Source organism: Alosa alosa, chromosome 10, assembly GCF_017589495.1.
Source record: "Alosa alosa isolate M-15738 ecotype Scorff River chromosome 10, AALO_Geno_1.1, whole genome shotgun sequence".
NCBI lineage: Eukaryota > Metazoa > Chordata > Actinopteri > Clupeiformes > Clupeidae > Alosa > Alosa alosa.
In genome coordinates, this window is record NC_063198.1 from 3,732,212 (window position 1) to 3,756,134 (window position 23,923).

Here is a 23,923-nt window from a genome sequence, read left to right on the forward strand (position 1 = left end):
TTTGTTGTGATTAAGGGGTATTTAAGGACACTTTCAGTATATCTTAATTTTATTTTAAGGTGTCAGGGATTCCTTGATTAAGGGGGAAATCAAAAAAGTAGGGGTAAATTCAGCAGGCTTTTCTCCTTAATCAACCTTAATCTATGCACATTTCTACTTATAAACTACTTAAGGGTTTTAAACAGTAAGGCATGGATTATTATTATTATAAGGTGAAAGTTAAGTGAAATTAAGGAGTTTGTATATACACTCTAAAAAATGCTGGGTTGAAAACAACCAAACCAGCCGCTGAGTAAAATGGGGTCCAACACAGCATTGGGTTATCTTAACCAAGCAAATTGGGTTACTAAATTTAACCCAACAACTGGGTTGAAAATGAACCAATATGTTGGGTTATGTTGACACAACTGTTTAGTTAAAGTTACATAATGTTTGGGTTATGTAACCAAAATTCCAAAAAAACTACTAGTTGATTTTTAAAATACTCTGCTTGTACAAACTTTTAATAACTCAAAGTTTGTATTTACTTACTTGAAAGTCACACCTTCTGTTAACAGCTTTAGGCCTGATATAGACAGTCTATATTAAATGGCCATCAAAAGCCATGCAATAAAATAAAACAGTTCGACATAATTATTTATTTGATGTTTTCTTTATTTTTAAATAGATAGCCTAGTATAAAATGCATGTGATACTTCCATGAAGGCAGGCATATTTCAAAGTCCGTTTTGGGGGTCAGCCCTGTCAATCAAAGAAAAAAAAATAAAAATAAAAATCCACCAGGAGACAAATTATTAGTCCAATACACTCGGAAACCATGACCACCTAATATTATGGAGTTGTTTTAAACATAATACCGGTAATACAAAACGTTTTTTATGTCAGATGAGCTTGATAACACCAGAGAATGTCTAATAAGGGGAGAACTGCCACTCTCGGAAAACTTCCGGTTTCTGAACTGGTTGCAGTTCTTCCTGTGGTTCCACATGAGGGCGCTCGTCCACGAGTGCAAAATGAGATAGATAGATGGATAGATAAATAGATACTTTATTGATCCTCAAGGGGAAATTCAAGGGTCTCAGTAGCATACAGACATACAGTAACACACAACATGCACTTCCAACAGAAATGGTAAACATTAGTATAGTATAAACATATAACTAAACTCCACTGTACAATAAAGACAGTAGAAGATAAGATAAGAAACTAACAAAACTAAATACTAAATACACTATATAAGTTAAATTAATGCATGGAGGTCTATGGAGCTGTACCCCTCAAAATCCACTTTTCTCGGGATATAATTTTTTTTCAAGTCATTTGAATATTGTATTCGAAAGGGGAGGCAAAGAAAATACACTTGGTTGAGTATTATATTTTTAAAGTCCTTAATTGTTCTAAAAGCCTTTCAAACGTGTCAATGACGTCACTCATTAGCACAATGCTAGCGTGTTATGGGCAACAACGACCCAACCTGTAAGAAAACAAAAGGACATAAGTACTCGTTCATTCAACTTTTGACTTATAACCCATGTTGAAGTTATACAAACTACAATCAAATCTGAGATTTGTCAACGACAATCAGGTGAAAGAGACAAATGTAGCCGTCTAGCTCCATTGACTCCCATTCATTCGGCACTCATGGCGATCGCCCCCAGTGGAAATCTGGTGGAACTGCAACCAAAATTCGGTACAATGGGACTTAATACGGAGTGGCCAGGCTCTAGGTTTGGGCGAATGAAGCCCCACGAGGCTTTGGAAGGTTCTTCCTGATTGTATCGTAAGTGTTTCGAAGTGTCAAAGCATTGAATACAAAACAGTGACATCTGGTGGTTAGCAGACATAACGGCAGCTCTCGTTAGAGATTAAACAATCACAGACGAAGCCACATGCCGACCAAATGGCCCTTCTCTGACACTGGTAAAACAGAGAGGAGAGACAACATGTTCTGTTCCCTTTTGAGTAAAAACTATTACGCCTACAGTCATTGGAATACACATTATAGTTTTGATATGCTTCTAATGATTCGAATTGAAAATGTAATGTGCTTGGTTTTAAATAATGCTATGTTTCCGTGAAAATCTCAAAATGGCCTTGGGAGGGTGGTAGCGTGTTAAGTATACGCGACGCCGCACACCGGGGTTCAAATCCATGTTCATAATTGCCATGCGTTAGCATTATTTGATATTGCATGCTTCTCTATAGTGGTTGTGTTTAAGACTTCATTTGATGTTTTGCAAAATAGCATTAGGCTAATTGCTGCAGATGACCACAGCAGTGTCAGATAACAAAAAACATATAAAGGGCATTGTGAACAGTGGGGGTTGTGAAAACATGGGGCATTGTGTACAGTGGGGATTGTGAAGTGCTTGTGTAGGGCTACAATTTTAGAAGGGTGCTTGTGCAACAAAACATATGTGTTGGGGACTTTAAAGGTTTATCGAACCCGTAACGCTTTAGGGATTTGATACAAGCACCGGTGCCCCTGTGTCAAATGTCCCATTTAAACTTTTCAGTGACGTCCGAAGCTTCGTACGTCATCAGTCACGTGACCTTACAACTTTTATACGCGCTCCGATACATTGTGCCGAAGCTAGTGGTGTGCGATACTGTAAAATTTGGTTTCGATCCGATACCAATTAAATATAGGGCCAGTATTGCCGATACCGATACCAATACTGTTATTTGTAACTAAAGCCGTTTATATACTTTTATGTAGGGGAGAACAGTGTGTCATGATTTATAACGTGAATAAAACATGCTAAATTTGAATACATTTCCATGACCACTAATGATTTTAGGATTTCCACTGTTAATAATTTACAAATATTTCAGCAACGAAACATTGCAAAGTGGGCATGCAATATGTGAAAGAAATGGTGTTTGCATGACTGTAGGCTAGCCCTTGGTGAAACAGGAACAATGCATTTTGAACAAATTGAGAGATTAGAATTAGATTAGATTAGAAGTGAACAGAAATTACAGTATCGATCCCATCACGCTGGTATCGATCCGATACCAATACCAATGTTGGTATCGATACTATCGATATTTGGATCGATATGCCCACCCCTAGCCGAAGCAGATTGCTTTGTGGAAGTGATACGAGCTTCGGTGCCTCGGTGTCAGACTTCCCATCATAGACATAATATACATAGACGCCGCATCGACCGCTGCTCCCTACTAGCGCTGACGAGATTTGGAGCCGCCATCTTGGACCGGTCATCCACTCCACTCAGTGTAATCTGTTTGGCCGGTGCAATGAGCTGTCAGCACACTTAATTAATCATATCTCACTGAATACCGAACAGATTTTCACGCGGTTTTTTTTGCTGCAAAGGTCATACATGTAGCTATGATACAGGCCACATTGTTCGAAAATACAAAATACAACCAATAGTACGGTAATGTTAAATTTTACTTGTGAAAAGTAAATCCCCGAAAGTATGGTCCCCCGATTTGAGCAGGAACATGCTGCACAGTGCTGTCATCTTGTGTTTTCTGCTGCAACGCAATGAGGAGTATGACAGGTCCAAGATGGCGGCCGCATTTCTTGTTTCCAGCAGCCAATGCGGCGTCTATGTATATTATGTCTATGCTTCCCATCCCTACTAGGCTCTCCGTAGACGGGCTCTGGTGTCTTGCTCCGCCTTAACAATCTTTGTGTGTAACATGAGCAGTCTGTTTCTATGACGTAGTGCTCGTTAGTCTCTCGCGAGATTGGACTACGGTTTGTTGTATAAATCCCGGTTCCATCCACTTGTCCTTTCGTTCGTCCTCAGTGCAGGATAACGAAGCGGTGCATAACAACACTAAAGGACAGTTCAAAAGTCTTAAAGACACCTAGAACAATCCATTTGATCTATCAACAGTATTATTGAGAAGGTTGTGTCGGTAAGTCATCTAAGAACTGACTGTTTATGATTAGACTGCTTTATAGCTTGTCTTTAATGTGTTATGGCAGACTGACCTGAAGGTAACGTTAGTAGCTAGCGGTACGTTAGCTAACTTTATCCCAGATTCGCTCATTTCAACTAGAAAGTGTCTGACCTTGTTGTCAGCATTCATAGCTAACGTTACCGTTAAAGCTGCAGTTCAGTTCAGGTTATTTCGTTCCAGTTTACCATTGTGGCTACTGCTCTTATGTTTTGTAAATAGCGTTAGCCATTTAATTTGGCCGATCGAGTTAACCTGATAGCTCACTAATGTTAGCATTTGCTGATAACGTTAGTGCTACGTAGCACCGTTTACCTTGGGTAACGACGTCAACGTTGACTGTTGAACGTCGCCGGCTCAGTAACATTAACGATGTTCTTCCATGAACACGGCAATTAAACCGATAAAAGCAATATGTACATTACCATTATCTCCACATTTTAAAGTTGGTAAAGTCTTTATTTTATAATTACCGGTAACATTGTCGCTGGATGCACCATGCCAGAAAAGGGGCTCTGGCCACGCTAAACTAGCCAACGTTAGCGATAACTTCATTCGGCTCTGTTATTTGTTCAGATGGGCTACAAGACATCAAGGATGTATCGGCATTTCGCTAGCTAGTCATCAGTAAGTTACTTAAGTGCTTAGGTTGTATTGCTATAAATTGACGGGTGTTTTTTTTTTTTTTTCGTGCCAAATGATCATTGGTAATGTAGATGTGCCGCTTAGTTGCTAACTTAACGTTGACTGCGAGTGTAACTTACGAGCTGAAGGAATCAGCGATTCTTTAGAGATCAGTGGTGTCACCCTCGGTTGTCTTTGCATTGTTGACCATGACCGGGTGATCGTTTGTGTCGTTAAGTTTCCGGGACGAATGGCTTTGTAAATGTATTAACGTGCACGGATTTTTGCAGCCCCCTTTCACTGAATGGTATGTCAGATCTGTGTCGATGTAAAGGCAAACATTGGGGAAATGCCGCCATACTTGAGGCAGTCAGAGACCGCTGACGTTAACGCTTATTTATTGTTTTGCCCTAGATGCAATTAATATTTTATTTCATATGGTGCCAAGATGTGTCGAATAAAGTCAAGCCTTCTGGTGTTCAGGATAACCTTAACGTTGTTCTGTTTCACAACGATTCAGGAAGCTTATGTATAGAGTGAGTCACCTCCAGCGGTTGCGTAAAAGCGTAATGTCCTTGAGTGTCTTGCATGCGTTTTAAAGAGTAGAGCTTGGTATATTATGGTCGTACTGTTAAGTTTGGTGACTATCGAAACACCGACCAGGTTAATGTATTAAGGTGTAAAGGTGCCTTCTAAATGCTAGCTAAATGAGTTCCCATTTTTAGTGCAAAGACTCAGTTGACAGCTTAGATGGTTCAGTTTATGTAATATCCATTCCTGTAATGTAATCTGTAGACTGGATGAATGACCTTTTTATTATGGTATGAATAGGATATGAAGTTGTCATTCCTGTACAAAGGCATTTAGAATTAATTTTATTCTAGGCTGAAAGATGATTGTCTCTTTACTTTCCAGGCTTGGACAATCAGTAATGGATGCCATCTTTCGCTGCCCATTCCTCTCTCGTGTCCCTCAAGCCTTTCTTCAGCAGACAAGGAAGACCCTGGTGGGTTATGCAGTAAAATGCCCCGTCATGATGGATCTGGCCTCACGGCCTTTGGCTAGAGCTGTCTGCTCATCCACATCAAGCTTTCAAAAAGCCAAAGAGTCGGCCCCGACCACAGAGGGTGAGTGGTCATTTAATCGCCAGTTATCTTATTACGGTTTTTTAAGATGGTCTCTATTTTTGTATTTATGGTGGGTGATTATGGATAAGATGGCTAAACACCTGTATGTTTGATACAGTAGCACCTAAAGAGACTCCCAAGATGCCTCCAGGCCACCCCATGCCTCCAGTTGGTCAGGCAGCAGCATCCAAATGCCCTTTCCTTGCTGCTGAGATGGGCCAGAACAGCAGTGTTGTCCGGCAGGCCAGCATGGAACTTCAAGAGGATGTATCTGAGGTGCGCACTGTTCAAAAAGGTAATCTTTTGGAATATTGAAGCTGGTAGATTTTCCTTTTTGTAAGGAGTGTTGTCATGAATTATGTAATTGTCTGACAAGGGTCTTTATTTCCTTCCTCCACCCTCGTACAGGTGTGTCTCCATCTGATCTTAACCCACTTGTGAAGAACACAAAGGCTGCTGGAAGCCTTATGAAGAAGCTCATCAAGCAGCGTCCCACAAGGGTGTCCCACCTGCTGCAGGAAAACATGCCGAAAAGTGAGCGCCTTGTTTTTCAACTGCAGGTGGTTTTGTACTGCTTTTGCCTTCAATATGCCAAATTCTTCAATATGTTTTCTCTTTACTGATTTCAGCAGTCTCCAATTTCCACTACGACAAATTCTTTGAGAAGAAAATTGAAGATAAGAAGGCTGATCATACATACCGTGTATTTAAAACTGTGAACAGACGTGCAACAGACTTTCCCATGGCAGATAACTATACAGAGACTAAGAACAGCAAGCGTGACGTCTCTGTATGGTGCAGCAATGACTATCTGGGCATGAGTCGTCACCCAAGGGTGGTCCAGTCAATTATGTGAGCACACTCTTTACCACAAAGTTGTCAGTCTGAACTAATCCAACAAGGAAATGTAAAACCGCTTACATACGTTTTCTTTCTTTTCCTGCCTCAGGGATACTTTACGAAAACATGGCTCTGGAGCAGGAGGTACACGGAATATATCGGGGACTAGTAAGTTTCATGTCGACCTGGAGCATGAATTGGCTGACCTACATGGGAAAGATGCAGCCTTGCTCTTCACGTCCTGTTTTGTGGCTAATGACTCCACCCTCTTCACTCTGGCAAAGATGCTTCCAGGTAGGTTAAGCTTACTTCTGGTGGAATATGGGAACTGTATCTTTAAAAAAAAAAAAAAAAAGAAAAGGTTAAATATAGCTTATTTATTAATTTTCAGGATGTGAGATTTACTCCGATGCTGGGAACCACGCTTCAATGATCCAGGGCATTAGGAATAGTGGCGCCAAAAAGTTTATCTTTCGCCACAATGATGTGGACCATTTGCGTGACCTGCTGAAAAAGTCAGACCCATCCACGCCAAAGATTGTTGCTTTTGAGACGGTCCACTCCATGGATGGTAATTTGAATTTCAATGTTGCTGCGTTGTTTTTGTTCTGCTTCAAATCCTCAATAATCTAAACCTGGGCATGTGCTTTCCAGGCGCGGTGTGTCCACTGGAGGAGATGTGTGATGTTGCTCATGAGTATGGTGGCATCACCTTTGTGGATGAAGTGCATGCTGTGGGACTGTATGGAGCAAGAGGGGGTGGCATTGGTGATAGGGATGGAGTCATGCACAAGATGGACATCATTTCAGGAACTCTTGGTAAGTACAGTGTTGCTTAACTTGCCATTATCAGATTTTTACCATAAAAGGTGTTGCCTCATTCTGGTAAAGACTGTAGAGACGGTCACTAGCCACACTGACTGCTGCTGATAAAAGGGAACAGGGACTGGCTTTGTCATGTAATACACTTGGGATTACTGAAGCAGGAGCCTCCCTACCTGTTGCCTGGTAACCAGGCTGTCTGTTTTGCACTTATTGAATTTCCCTCAAAGGCCCTGGCAAGCTGAACCTTAAATTATGTGTGGTGGTTCCACTTCTGCTAAATCTTTGTTGCTGGTGGGTGTGTGTGTGCTGTTAGATGTTATGGAACTACAATTCCCATGTTATCTAGGAATCTCAGTAAAGTATTACAAATTATTACATTCCCTGATCCAGAAATTGATGCAATAGGGTCTGTCATTACTTCAACTTGATTTAAATGTTATTTTTTCTAATGTTTCTTTTCCACAGGTAAAGCCTTTGGCTGCGTTGGTGGCTATATCGCCAGTACCAGTGCCCTGATTGATACAGTGCGCTCGTATGCTGCTGGCTTCATTTTCACCACCTCACTGCCACCAATGCTGCTGGCTGGTGCACGAGAGTCCATTCAGACGCTGAAGAGTGAGGAGGGGCGCATGCTACGCAGGAGGCACCAACTGAATGTCAAGCTGCTGCGTCAGATGCTTATGGACTCTGGTCTTCCTGTGGTCCACTGCCCTAGTCACATCATTCCAGTCAGGGTAAGGAAGTCCTGTAAGATGATCATCAGGAAATTTGCTGGAATTCAGGCAAAATGTCAACATTCCTGGCTTGGGTCTAGAAGTCCAGCAAAGTGACAGGGTCTTGTCTGCTCTACAGGTCTCCAATGCAGAAAAGAACACAGAAGTCTGTGATATCCTGATGAGTCGCTACAACATTTACGTCCAGGCCATAAATTACCCCACAGTTGCACGTGGCGATGAGCTGCTTCGCATTGCTCCAACACCACACCATACTCCTGAGATGATGCAGTACTTTGTCGGTAAGTAAATATCTCCTCTCCATAGGGAATTGTTTCCAGTTGTTCCATCCTAATGGTTGTAGAATTTCGAAGGTTCTGGACCAGCCTTGAACCAAATGGCGTTGACCAGTGTGAGATTCCTTCTTCCTGTTCAACCACCAAGTTATCTAAGATAAATAATATATAACAGTGCTCTACAGTGCGCCCATTTCACTCGCACATGCGAGTAAAAATTATGCCGTGCGAGTGCAAAATAATATTTAGGTGCACTGGTGCGAATGGCTTCTAACCATGTCAATGTTTGTCTACAATATACACCGCAACATCGAGAAACATTACTGGTGCAAACCATAGAATCACGTCGCGAATGCAGCACGTCGCGAATGCAGCATAAAAACTACACCGCTATCAACGTTAGCAGTTTCGCGTTGTGACTCGCTAGTAGTCGCTTCTATCAAATCCAAGAGCGCGCAGAAAAAGCGGAAAGTTAGACTAGCCAGCCAAGATGCAAAGATTGAAGAAATTAGTTCTTCTATCCACTGAATTCATTGGAAAAAGGAGGAACAGGATGAGATTCTGAGAATGCAGTGAGAAGGAAAGGTAACCTAACATGCCTTTTAGCCCAGTTGACGTATTGGCTGCAATATGCAAAATATAGCTGTAGCGAACAGGCACAAAAGTAGCCTCCTGTAATACTCCCATTTTATTCAAAGGTAGAATGCTACTGACCACTACAGGCTTCCACGCATGCTTGTTTACACTGAATTCAAGCTGAAGTGCAAAACGAAAGTAGGCCTAACGTTTGCCTACTGCCCCCATCAATGCAGATATTTCAAATAAAAACTAAAAGGCTAATCAAGGATATGTTTTATACTATGTTGGGTTTTGTGGAAGAGGCATATTTGGATTAGCTACAGATGGATTCACAAATAAATAAAATGGCCTACATTTGGCAGGATACTTGATATACAGGCTAAATGCAAATATGGCAATGTATTATATTATTTTACATTAACAAAATGTAGGAAAATAGAACAGACTGAAAATAAAGTAGGCACTGATCTTTAAAATCCTGTTTCCTGTTGCATAAATGTTGTCAGTCATTCTTAATCTTCGCAATTGGTGCACTGGCATGTTTAACTGTTAGCTGCAGTGTTATGTTAGATTATGTGTAAGTTAAGTACAGAACTGACTGTGCGCCCAAATTTTTGTCTGTGCTCCTAAATTTTTTAACTTGGGCGCACAAGTGCTCCTGGAAAAAAAATGTTAGTGTAGAGCCCTGTATAATGTATACAAACTAATAATATAAATGCTGTAGGAAGTAAGGTAACGGTTACCTTGTCAATACATGCATTTAATTATTCTTCTTGCTCAGGCTTCAATTCTTTGCTTGTTGCTATTACAGTCTATTGCTTCTGGCTCTACCATTGCTGCCGTAGTTATTACTATATTTTGAAATTAACACTTCACACAATGTCCTTAGACTTACCCACCCACTCTGGTCGCTGATTTTCTTGCCATCCTGGTGGCTGAGTTAATGTTGATGTGATCATTGGGTTTCCAGACTAATCTCCATGAGATCTGGCTGTCTTCCATTTTTTCCTTTGTGTGTCACTTACATTTCTCAATTCATTTCTTTTAATAGAAAAGTTGCTGACCACATGGAACGAAGTTGGCCTGGATCTTAAGCCCCACACTTCTGCAGAGTGCAGCTTTTGTCAGAAGCCCCTTCACTTTGAGATCATGAGTGAACGGGAAAAGTCTTATTTCAGTGGCCTCAGTCATCCCATATCAGCCTGTGGGTGATTGCAGAATAAGCTTAAAACCCATTCCTGTCTGTCATAAACTGTACCACTTTTTTAAGAAATGTTATAACTTATTCTGATCACAATTCCATAGACTGTACTGTCCTTCAGAGAGGAAATAAATGTGCAACAAAATCTGTTTTTGTATTATTGCTCCTGGGAATAGTGTCATCACACAATTTGGGCCAGGCATTACAAAAATACATATGTGTGGCATCATTTCACTACTGCCTCAAAGAAATCCTAATGTAAGCCGAGTTCTATGGTCTCCGTTGTGTAGCTTTACTCCCCCAAAACAAGTATTGAATGTGAAGTGACTAGTCCTTCAGTATACCAGCCCCCTTACCTAAAGAAATTGGTGTTTATTTTCTTTGGTCTTTTCAAACTCAAAGGTCAACCTATTGAATGACCCTCTTCCTCCAACCCACTGACCCAGATGTAGGAAAGGTGATCTCGGTGGGATGAGGTAATACCAAGACAGCCCACTCCCAGGTTAGTTTTTGAGAGAAAGCCAGAGATGGCTGATTTTAGGCAATTGAAAAACAACTGCTTGTTGACCTTATAAAAGAAATCTCTTGTGTCAAGTGATTAAGGTGGCACGTCCATTGACATGGAAATGAGGTCACCAATCAGAAAGAAACAGAAATATGTGGCTGTACCATGGAGGTATTATATTATAACTGGAGAGAGTGATTAAGTCCCGCCCTCCATACAAATGAATGGTGGAGGCTGGTCTAGTAAATCCGGCCAATTCATAGTCAACGCCATATTGAACACAGTGGGCTTTTCTCAAAGTCAAGGACTCGTGCTTGGTAGAACGAGTACTGCTGAGTCAAATCCTTCAAAGACGAGGCAAGGCTTCTTCTTAGCATATGGAAAACACACAATGGAACAGACTAGCGAGTGTGCAGGAAGCTGCAGGTGTTATTAAAAATCATGTGCGCACAGGATTGTGGGTGTTCCAAGCACGCAGAGGATACATGCATGCATCCTTGATAATCTCAGAACGAAGGACTCTGTACTTGATTGGCTGTCGAGTTCTATTAGGTGGCATCGTAATCGCGGCCGCCATATTGCTGGGGGCAACACCTTTACGGTCTATGGGCAACACTTGCCGGCAATCAGAGACACCTGTCTGATTTCCAGTGAGTCACACGCTCCTCCATTGGCCTCCAGTGATTGATTGAAATTTGATACTGTAATGTTCATTTGTAATAATTGCGTAACCTTCATGTATTTAGAACTAGGCCTACTGCCGACATTGAGCAATATGCTTTAACCTTGTAATGGTGCTCGACCCTAATACAGCCCTCAGAAGTGCTTAGCTGGAAAAGTGCTAGTATAAGTATATATACTCTTTTGATCCTGTGAGGGAAATTTGATCTCTGCATTTATCCTAATTAGTGAAACACACTCCGCACACAGTGAACACACAGCGAGGTGAAGCACACACTAATCCTGGCGCAGTGAGCTGCCTGCAACAACAGCGGTGCTCGGGGGAGCAGTGAGGGGTTAAGTGCCTTGCTCAAGGGCACTTCAGCCGTGCCTACTGGTCGGGGGTTCAAACCGGCAACCCTTCGGTTACAAGTCCAAAGTGCTAACCAGTAGGCCACGGCTTCCCCATGCTAAAGTCAGTACTAGCAGATTGTAAAACTTATTTTTAATAAACTCTCGGTACACTTACTAAGTTCTTGATTCTTCGTTTAATGTGTAGGGACCCTATTCATACTACTGTAGTGTGGTGCTATTTTAAGCATTATTAGTACTTAAATTAGCGGTTTGGATACATTTGGCATACTGCCCTTAGTACTTGCACTGTTAGCCTTTTGGGCTAAGCGTTAAAGACGGTCAAACTTGATACTCCTACAATCAACATAACGACTCGTTGCATTGATGAAAGACCCTGGGTTCAAATTACTCCGGAATTACACTTTAAAAGGTAATATTTAAAGGCAACTAGTTTAAATGTCATCTTGTTACTTTTGATTACCATTTGTGGTAACACTTCACAATAATGGTACATTATTTAGCATAGTTAGGTATTAGTTAACAAACACTTAATTCATCATTAAGTATGTTTTCAACATTACTACATAAGGATTAACAAATGTGCTTTTCCTCTTATTAATAGTCTTATTTAGTAGGTGTAATCAGTGTGTTTTCCTTCATTTTAAATGATTAATTCTCTTTTTTCTAAATAGTTACATCTATATTACTAAGGGTATGATAAATATGTGCACGTAGTAAATTAATATATAATAATTTCTAATGTTTACATACTGAGCACATGATTAATTCATAGTGAAGTACTGTGTGCAATGATTAAATGTCCTCACCTTAGACCCTGGGTAGTCTCATTCCCCAGTGTTGCAATGCATAGGCCTGTGTGTAAAGTCAGTGTTTGTTAATGCTTAACTAATGCTAAATAGTGTGCCATTATTGTAAAGTATTACCCATTTTGTTAATGTGAAAGATAAACAAGCCTATCATTTCCATTAGACATCCAGGTTATATTATGTGGTCCATGTTCAGGTTCTTCTACCTGCAGGACTCCTGCTTAGTACCAAATCGTTGTGCCTAATTTATACTTTACAACACCCCATGTACAGTACCAGTCAAAGGTTTGGACACATACTCATTTGTGGGTTTTTATTTAGCAAATAAAAACAGCGTAAACAAAGCATATTTCAAAATCCTCTAAAGCAGCAATGTTTCTGTGATGACAACATTTCACACTCTTGGCATTCTCACTATCAACCAACAGTCCTGAAGTTTCTATATGTCAAGCACTGCTTTTCCTTAACTCATGTTCATCAAGGAATATGGGTGACCACCATCTCATGAAGCTGGTGATAATGCTGCCATTATGTGCAAAGCAGTCATGAAGGAAGGTTATTTTGAAGAATTTCATACATAAAACATTTATCTGAGCGTTTGATACCCAACTACATTGAAATGAAATTCTGGTTGACATTTAATATCACTCAAAGGGACAAAAATGAACATTTTAGACAAGTAGATAATGCAACTCTGCAATTCTTTGTCAACCTTCATTAACCTGTCTGTTGGAACCAAGATTCTAGAACAGAGACTCAAAAATAGTCAGATCGGAGAAGAGAAGATTTTTCAAATTCTGGTTGCTAAGGGACCGTTTGGTAGCCTAGAAATCAAAGATTCTAGAACAGAGCTCTAGAATCTTTGCTAGAAATCTAGACACACCCTAGCGGCAGCAAATTAAATTTGCTGCCAGGGCGAAAAATTAAACTTCTATCAGGCCAATCAAATCGTGTATAGAGTCGTTAGGCGGGCTTAACATACCCAGATAGCAAACATACACTGGGACGGAACTGGGCCACACCTACCACAACGTCCGGCATGGACCTGATCCGGCGTCCAAACGCACATCGGTCCAAAATTGGTCAATAAGGGCTAAGACTGGCCCAGTTCCGTATAGTCTGTGTTACTGACGTGTTCCAGATCTGCTTATCATATGCAATACGGGTCCGCTTATCAGATATCATCCGGCTTTATTTTAAATGTGAAATGTGATTGGTAATTAATTATCCTGAAAAATCTGTTTGCTACACATTTGCGAACAGGTTCGTTATACAGTAGGTTCACCCAGGCTAATGTTCGTAACGTTTTCCCAACAGCTCAACTGATAAACATAATCTAGGCTACAAACACAATAGGGGGGTAAAAAAACTTTACACATCAGTGTCTTATAATTTTTTTATTCAACAACCTGGCTGTAGAAGTGCAATCCCAGACAAAATTTAAGTCCTGTTAATTCCACTGTTCCCATCGATATTCAGGCTGTCTTCCTCAGTCATCTCCATGGTCAATCTGAAACAACACAAAACTAGATGTACTAGACGCATAGCGGTACAAAATATGACCGCCGCTCAGTCCTGTACATCCTTTCCGCGAAAATAAATCACACTAATCAATTTGTCTCCATCTTTTACTCCATCCCCCACTCTTGCTTTTGTGTATGCTTGTTTGGCATGCCTGTGTGTGTGTGTGTGTGTGTGCGGGTGCACAGAAAGTAGCCTACTGGCGCTGAAAAGGTGAATAGATTGTAGAATAGCCAAAGAAGTTGTAGCATTGTTATAAAACCTTTAAAATCTCTAAACAATCACAAGTAGGGCAGTTCATCACAGTTCATCCATTGCAACTGGATTGATGAAAGGTCACTTACACCTGTAGGCTACATTGTATTTGGGAAAAGCAAAAGGTATCAGCATAATGTTATATTTTTATTTATTTATTTATTTACTTATTTAATAATAAACAAAAACATCTCTGTCAGTTCCATGCAGTTTTCAACAGCTATCAAAAACAAAGGTCATTTTTGGATAGATGGATTTTTTGTGAATGTTTCTTCTTCTGCATAAGATTTTAGTCATCTTTAGTTCATGTGATACTTTATTGTCAATGCACAAATTAAGTAACAGTAGTCTGAAACGAAATGCTGTTTTACATCTAACCAGTGGTGCAAATAACTGACATGTCCAAATGGGCCTTGATGAAATGCGTTGCTAGACTGTTCATACACATTTTAACGGGCCAAAGTTTGAGAGCTGTTGTCCGTTGTTGTTCGTGCAAATATAGGCTGATTCATGTTCCCTTGCATTGTGTAACTGAGGTCCATGGCTTGTCTGGCTTTCACCAGACCAAGCTCAATCTTTTAAGAAATCAAAAAATAAATAGCAGGCAGATCAGGCTGGGTTCACCCAGCCTAGTCCATAGGCGCCCGATATTGTTTAATTTTCCGATTGAGATATCCACGCTCTGGTTATTCTAAATGCAAAAATGCATCAGGGAGTTATGACAAAACTGTAACTAACAAACTAGATCCTAATAGAAAGCTGTTAGCTTCCCTAAGCTACAGGTATGCCTATAAGGTAGGCCTATTTACAACATAAATTGTCAATAGGCTATGCTGGCAACACAAATACACTCAAAAAAATATCTTGTTGGATATAATTAAAAATGTTTTGTCAAGTGGTTCCACGAAACTGTATTAAATAACTCTAAAGATATATTCTTTACGATTGACTCAAATAAATAACATTAACTGAACAAGAGTGAATAAAGTAGATGGTAAGTAATTGAATTCCTTTATTTTTATTTAGTATTCTTACATTGAACCAACTTAATATGGCTGTGTTCAACCAACTTAATGTTGTTATGTTCAATTAATTCAGCATTCTTACATTGACTCAACTTAATGCTGTCCTGTTCAATCAAAGTCACATTGTTATGTTCAATTAATTTAAGTTAAAAAGATATCTAGCACAGATCCACATTAAGTTACGTTTAAGTGATACAGTTACGTGGAACCACACTTGACAAAACTTTCTTAAGTAAACTCACCCTAAACACAAAGTTCTTAAGTAAATCCAAAGTAAAGAAGTTGAATTTGTTCTGCATAACATTTCTAAATAAAATAAAATGTCTAAAATTGAACAAATGTGTTGAAATAGCAAACAGACACACGGTCTTCCAAACAAATCTGCATTTATTTAGCAGCAACCTTTGTCTTCATTCTCATCAATCCATCAGGGACATTTTTTAGTAAAATAGAAAGGCAATGAACAGAAAAATATCTCTGCTTAGTAAAAAATGTTTAGTTTTGTTACATCGTTAGTGATTCAACTATAATGTCTACATCTTCAAGTGGAGGCATTGGCACCCTCATGTTTGATTACAAAGATCCCGATGGTGGTTTTCTCCATCTGGCTCTGGGCATCAGTCCGCGTCCTTTACCACAGACCAAAAAAAAAACATTTAATTGATGACTTTTCAAACAAAAGTATATGTTTTTAGATATGTTTGAATTCAGTGGATTAACCTTCACATCTCCCATCTTCTTTAAATTAAAGCAATGGTTCTGAGTGAATTTCACCCTCGGGTCATTTGCATGATGATGGCCAACCCCAAGTAGCTCTTTTCCTTTGGTCGAGTTTGCACTGTCAGTCTATGTATCAGCCCAATGGCTTTCCAAAAACCAAAAGTGTATCTTGTAAATTACCCCACTAATAATGTCCGGAATATTACCAAACTTGCAGTAGTACAAAAAGTGTCTGTACTCATCAAACGAGGCATTGGAAAGTTTGCAAGTCGCCTACACCAGGATTTTATTTAAATAACACTTGCCTGATAGCTTCTACTCTCTGCTGCTACCACTATGTCGACATCACTTCCGTGACTTGTGAAAAGCCCGTAACAGTCCTTTGCAAAACTCATAAGTGTACGTACAAGTGAAAATACAAGCATTTATAAAACTTATGCATCGCTTTCTGCCAGGACCTTTACGGGCTTTTCCAAAATCATGAAATGACGTCGACATACCGTTGCAGTAGGTGTTGTTTATGAGTATGAGCATGAGTATGTTTAGACCCTTTTTGTACTACTGTAGAAGTTTGGTAATATTCCGGACATTATTAGTGGGGTAATTTACGAGATGCACTTCTGGTTCCAAAAGTGCTAACGCTAAGCCATTGGGCTGAAACATAGACTGATAGCGCAAACTTGACCAATGTTCGACTAAGGGAAAAAAACTTCTGGGGGTGTGTTTGGCTCGTGGTCATCGTGCAAATGACCCTAGGGTGAAATTCACTCCGAACCATTGCTTTAGACTCTGCTCTCCAAAATCCCTCTAACGTCTATGATTTCTTTTAACTCAAAAGCTAGTTAACCAAAGATGAAAACTTTGGGTGAGATTTTACCAACACAGACTAGGAAGCTTTGTCTGTAAAGGGTTTATGCGTGGTCAGTGACAAACAGGCCAATGGTGACTTGTTCTGCTGTAACATGCATTCTGCTTTAACATGCATATAGACAGACTTAACAAAACATTACAAGCACCGAAACATGAACAAGGAAATGTCCATGGGTACTAAAATAATATAAGAAGCCATATTCATTCACACCCATCTTGCCACTAGACGGACCACTGCTACTATCGCTGCTGTAATGCTTTACTGTTTTTTTTTTTTATTCATTTACACTTACCAGGTATTCCTTTATGAGTTTCTCAAAACCTTCACTTAAGTACACAAGTGCTTTCAGGTTGCAAGCTCTCAACAAGCCAATGGTATGATTCTGCAAAATAGGGAAATATGATTGAACACTACTTTACTTACATTTACAAATTAAGCATCTTAATGTTTACCTTGCCTCCAATGTTAATTTTGAGATTTGGGGATTGGGATTTTGGGATGCAATGCCTGTTACTGGTCCATGGATAAATTTACCTTGAAAATCAATGTGTTTCAAAAAACTCTCAATACATTGGAAATGCATTATAAGAACATATCCGGTTCAAAAGGGAGGTGGGACATGTGGCAATGCATGTTTAATCATAGAAGACATAAACTTTCAGAAAATGGTAGGCTTTCCCTCAATATTACAGCCGAAATTAGTAGAAATAGTCTTTCTAATTGATTTGCCTGGTGAATCAGGTGAAAAGCCTATTAGTCTTTCTTATATAGGGAAAGATAATTACACCACTAAAACCATACCTTTTCTTTTGTCCTGCTTATTAAAACATGCAAAGACAGATGTCCCACCTCCCCCTACGTCACAGACAGTACATGTTCATAGACAGTACTTTCCTGTGTATTAGCTGCCTCGTGTATAAGCTGCAGGACAGTGTTTTATTCAAGTTAAAAGAAACAAAACCATATTAATACCATATTATGTTAGCAGGTGCATGGTAAGGTAGCTCATGGCCTAATATTGAATCACAGGTTTTCAAAGTGGGAGGCACAAAACAACTTCTCACTAACCTGGTCAATGGCAGCCATGATCTCCTCCCTTCCAACGCACACACAGCAGACATCCTGGAGCAGATGATGTCGAGTTCTGACATTCTGACAACGTTATGAGGGGAGAAGAGATAGAAAGAACAACTAACAATACAACCCAGCATTTGGAAATACAGAAAGAATTACAATTAGCATATAGTATGGGTGTCTGCAACCAAAGTGACCATGAGCTAACCTGTAATACTTTAATAAATGAGACCTTGATGATACTCCGGTCTTGCGCTCTTTGCACTGTCACATAAAGGCCTGTGGGGAGAAAGAGAAAGTATATCAAACTCAACAAATTTACACTAAAATGTGTAAAACTATAATTAATATTAGATCACAGAATCAATTGAGCATTTTAATAGAATTGAACTAGGAAGAAAACCTTTAATTATATTGGCTTGTTTGTGATTTAATTAGTTACTTGTTTGTGATTTGTTAATCATTCAAACATTTTAGAGTATGCAGCCTCTAGCTCCCAAATATAGTAGTTGTGTGTGCTTAAAATGGACAAGTTTCCATGCAAAAAACCATTTGCTTTGCTCTATAAGCTGGATGAGAGCCAAGTAGCCTATGAAAAAAAAAAAAAAAAAAGATGTTCCTGCAACTGCTGTCCTTCAAAGATTGCAGCTAGCAGCTACACGTGGCTAATGTTACAGAGAGACTTGGCAAGATGGCAGAGTTTGCTACACGAACATTAAAATGATTCAAATGTTTCTTGACGGACTTTAGAGTCTGCATCAACGCTAATTGTTAATGACACACAAGGATAATTTGGTCAAACAGAGTGGGGTGCACCTACGTTTAAACATTAAACTTTTCCGATAATCCAACTATTAGTATTCACATAAACCCAGGCAGGGTTTGAATGTTACGTTAGCTGCTATCTTATCTTAGCAGTTAAATACATTAAGTCATCCTGACCTTGGCACTTCTATGAACATTCAATTGTGTTTTATATGAAATAACCCCATCAAGGCACCACCCCTGTCTAGCTACAGTAGGGAGTAAAACTAACCTGTGAAACATGATAGAATTCTAGCCTGAGATGACTTAGCAGCTAGCCACCATGACAGATTTAGTAGCTAACATTAGCTGCTCGAGTTTAGTAACACATAACACTTACACATAAGATCTACTAAAATGATTATTTAAGTTAATAATCAAACTCGCTAAACTCAAAACAAAAACACTATGAACAGCAACAAATATATACCTTGCAATTACAGGATCCAAAAATGTTCCGTGAGCAAGCAAGGAAAAAATGGCGGACCTTCACTTTCTCAACCGTCTCTGGCGGAGTCCTCACATAGACAGTAAAAGAAATGGACGAACAGACTCCGTCGTTTTCAATGGGAGGGCACTGAGTCAAATAGAACGATTTTTCAGTTGGTCCCCCCAGTACTGCGCAGACTCACACTTAACTTCGTGACAATAGCCATCAAACTGAATCTTGTAACTCATATGATAGATACACAGAAATTCTTCTCCCACTTCCTTCACCTTCAAAGTCATCAAAGTTAAACATTTATTTATGTATTATTATTAATATCATCCTCACCAAGTCGTGTTAATGTTGAAGCTACCATACATGATCATCTTCAAAAACAGTCATGCTAAAACAAAACAAAAAAGTTATAGCCTTGAAGCTAATCTTCTTTCCACTTTTCCGACCTACGGTTTACTTTTTTATTATTATTAGGTTGCCTCTGTGTAATGCTTTACCTTAACATACGGTCGTGTATGCTAGGTTTTGATTATGAGTTACCGTCAGACAGTAAGGTGGACTGAGCTTCTTATCCAAACATTACGGTTATCTCCCTACGGCGCGAAGAAGAGATTACGTCAAAGCTAGCTTCCCTCCAACCGAACAAGCTAACCATTCTTCTTACGGGTAACCAACGTTACGGACGAGGTAGTGGAGTCTGTTTTGCCTTTGTAGTGTTTGTGTGGATTACACAGAAGCTACAATATCGGCACAGGATATATGTTATATGAAGTTATGGTATTTTAAAAAAATCCTAGAATGAATGGGCTTCTATGGGAGTTAGCAGAGAGGTGGTCCCTCCAGCCTACGTCGATTCTTATACTTCCGGGAATTCGCCTGCCCCCTTGAGTCCTCACCATGGTCCTCATAAGTTGTGAAGTAATGCTATGGCAACCATACAAATTTCCTAATCGAATGCGTTTTGTTCAAGAAAGTTGTGTAGAGCCAATGCAAACATGTTAAGTTAATCTGCAAAAATGCATTATTGATTTGAAATAACACAACTAACTCAATTTCATCTTATAACCTAATTTTGTTCTGTAAATCCTGCGAAAGAGGATTTATTAAGATGAACAATAGTGAGATTTCATTTTTTTTAGTGTAAAATCTCCTTTGGAAACCAATGGCTTACGCCTTACAGTATCAAGCGGACTTAAACTGCCATATCGTGCGAAAAGTTGTAATAAAATTCACGCAGCTCCATGAGTCAAGGAAAGCGCGAATGAAGTAGCCACTTCTAAATGGGACCCACTACACAGTAGCTTAAGGTGTGTTGCTAAAGCAGCCATAATGAAATGAAGGTGTCATTGTTTGGATACTTCACACACACATGCTTTTTAATCTCACAGACTACAACTACCAAGCTGGAATCAAAGCACATCGATTCCCCTCTAACACCCTGCACGCACTTAAAACAAATAAACAGGCGTCTCAGTCTCCGCATGTATAGGCAAAACTGTATCAGACCGGTTATAACGTTGGTAAATCTTCCATTGCACAGAATGATTTTTGTAGCACTTGCAACAAATGACAGTCGAAAGATACAATTACAGTGCTGCTATCAATTTGCTTTTTATAACCGCATTTATAGTTTTCTACAAATGCAATCAAATTGGCCTCCATTACTCAACCAGCATAACGGTAACATTATTGTACCTAGGTCCTTATTGATATTATAAGATTAGCATTACCTGCAGTAAAACCAAGCATGTCCGATAAACATTCTCAGATTTATTTCGCTTCAAGAAGAAATGGAATTACATTTCATGTGAACATCGTCCTATCCTTATTAGGCGTTCTCTGCGGTAAACTACAGTCCTTGTAGGAAGCCCATTGTTTTTCCAACCCACTTTTTAACTTCCAACAAAATTACGTCTCACTGCAGCGATCGCCATCTAGTGGACAAACGACTACTTATCGCCAATACTGGAAATGCAGCCATGATGATGATGATGAATATTTGGCTTTCTTTTAATCCTACTGAATTTGTAATTATGTATCGGCCATTCTAATACCAGTATGCAGTTCTAATATAGTATGTGCGTACCTGTGTGTGTGTGCATGTGTATATGTATATGTGTGCACCGCCATCTACAGGCCAATGTGTCACTAAATGTACACATAACCTACATTTTTTTTTAGACCTCTCCATGGATGAAATTCTATGAAACGTGGCATACCCCCAGAGAATGCCAGGTCAATCATACACATAAAATTTGGTGCAGTTCTGAACATCTTAACTGAAGATAGGGGCGATTAAAGCAGAATGATATTGCATTTTCATTTTTTACCGGGGGGGTGCCAATAACAAATGAGTGATTATGGGCCAGGTTGATGTGGACCCTTGAGACCAACATACCATAAAAGATTCTTCATCCTCAGTGCCATGGTTCAGGTAGTTATTTAGGAAAAACTGCTTTTTTTGCGGTTCGGGGGGCCCAGCACAGGGGGGGTGGAGTGGCCCCCGGGGACGAATCGAAATTTTTCCGTAAAAGTCTAGTGGGGCTACATACTAGGGGTGTAAAGATTAACCGATACGTATCGGTATCCGTTTTTAACGTGTAAGATACGGCTACATCGATACGTGAAGCCCCGTATTGGAAAAAAACTGAAATGAACCGGTCGTTATATCGATTTACTTGTTATGAATCGGTGCACAACCTTTTCTGCTCGCTCAGACTCATTTACGTTCCAAACAGCGTTCATCCCACTTCGGTTTTGAAACTATCATTGGCGCGGAATTGTGGGTAATGCAGTTCGTTTTTGGTTACATTCATTGCCCAAAGTTGTCAAATGACCTGATTACCCATACATCTATTGCAACTTAACCATGTGACAACTTGCACTCGGTCGGCTTTTGTTTTTCGAAATCCAGCGCGAAATTAAGCACTTATAGCATTCCTAAACAGCAACGATAGTCTGTAGAGTAGCCTCACCTTTGATGAAGGGATTTCCTTAATGTTAAATAATAATTTGGCCCTTGCTGCTAAAACGACGCATAAATTATTAGCCAATGATTTTGTTCATATTCACTCAGACTTGTGGCATTTTAGGTTTCTGCATTAGGTCTACTGAGAGTTCATGGATTTGTAGGCCTATTTTATTCTTGTAGGGTAGGCTAGGCCTATATGAGAAAAGGCCAAGAGTGTCTTAAGCACTGTTTTATTTTATTTTGGTATAATTGTCTTACCTCAACAAGGCTACAGCTCCATGAAAACAATCAGATATAACTCTATAAAATCTGTAGTCTATAAAAATGTATTTTTATGTTGTATTTGGCTGCTGTGCTTGACTGAAATGTAGACTATTCTTTTTTCATTTCAATACAGTATATGAAACAAACCTCAGTTTAGATAATCATATTCACACATTTTGTTGCCTAACTGACAACCATGACCATGATAATTGATAATATAAAATGAATGTGCACCTTGAGCAAATTATAAAAAATCTTTCAGAATGCTTTCCATTCTTGAACTGCATCGAATTGCATCGAATCGCATCGCATCGAATCGTACTGAATCGTTTTTTATAAACATGTATCTTTTCTTGTATCGAATCGTATCGTCTTTTACATGAGAGATTCACACCCCTACTACATACCCACCAAATTTCATGTGTCCCGGGTATCAATGACAAAAAATTCAGGAAGTAGATGACGGGGAAAAAAAAAAAACTTTGACAATCATTATATGACCGCTTCGCTAGCGGCGGTCATAATAAACATTAGCCATTTATTCCTTTTTGAAAATAGGCTAAGTCACAATTACACTCGTTTTTTATCATCAGTGATCCTGTTAGCGTTATCACTGTTTTTTTTCCAAAATAGTTATTGTGATGGCTGTTTTGCTCAAGCTAAGCTAGTAGCCTATATTGCTGGAAAATAATAGTAGGTCTATAACCTTACAGTAAAGTTATCAATCGCTCGGCTGCTTGTCTCTGAATAAACCAGAGATAAAAAGCAGATAGCCTACCTTGAAAAGTTGGGCTGTCCTAGTCCAACCCCAGGCTGGCAAATCATGTCAAAAGATTGATAGTGAGCAAACCAAAGATCCTTGATTAATGTTACTGCTTGGACTTCTGCATGTGTGGCAAGAATATGGGGTTGTCTCATAGCCCTGTTAGATCTGACACAAACAACAATTGACTACTTTTACCACTGCTAGGTAATAATAAAAATAATGAAACAAGCATATGATCAATATTGAGCTTCTTTTCCAGCCTTACTGTAGAAATGAAGTGGCCATGGGAACATAGTGCACCCCCATGGTTTCTAAATTTGTGCCACTCCAAAATACCTTTTTTTTTCTTTAGCAGCCAGTTGACAATGAAGTAGGGAAAGGACAGGCAATTTCGCAGAATCAGCACCTTAATTAATGTCATTACCACCTGGGTCTGCTGTGAAAAAATGGTTGTTCGGCTCATATCCGTATCACAGGTTTGGGCCAAATCAGTGTTTTGTATTTTAAACGCATCTCCTGACTTCCAGTTGAGTTGCGGAAATCGGACCTGAGACAAATCTGTAAACCAGTGATAAAACAGCATTGCTAGCAGAGCTGAAACCTCTATCAGGAGCAGACCTGGCCCACAGTCAGATACCGTATGTCCGCTACAGGCGAATCTAAAGGCTTTTACGCGGATCCGGTCCAAAGGAAATTGTTATCTGGGTAATGATTGATGGCAGT

The 23,923-nt window shown here is 39.6% G+C and overlaps 1 protein-coding gene across 3 annotated transcripts; it reads left to right on the top strand.

Moving 5' to 3' along the window:
* Positions 1–3,754: 3,754 nt before the first annotated feature.
* alas1 (aminolevulinate, delta-, synthase 1) lies at positions 3,755–10,286 on the top strand. 3 transcript variants are annotated; one of them, XM_048255714.1, is made up of 11 exons: positions 3,755–3,894; positions 5,476–5,687; positions 5,806–5,982; positions 6,096–6,221; positions 6,317–6,539; positions 6,637–6,821; positions 6,919–7,098; positions 7,182–7,346; positions 7,818–8,086; positions 8,205–8,367; positions 9,992–10,286. In XM_048255714.1, the coding sequence occupies exons 2-11, from the start codon at positions 5,492–5,494 to the stop codon at positions 10,150–10,152; spliced, it is 1,845 nt and encodes a 614-aa protein (XP_048111671.1). In that variant the 5' UTR covers positions 3,755–3,894; positions 5,476–5,491; the 3' UTR covers positions 10,153–10,286. The 3 variants fall into 3 exon arrangements, with proteins under 3 accessions (XP_048111671.1, XP_048111673.1, XP_048111672.1); XM_048255716.1 differs by having other exon boundaries at positions 6,320–6,539; XM_048255715.1 differs by having other exon boundaries at positions 5,809–5,982.
* Positions 10,287–23,923: the final 13,637 nt, after the last annotated feature.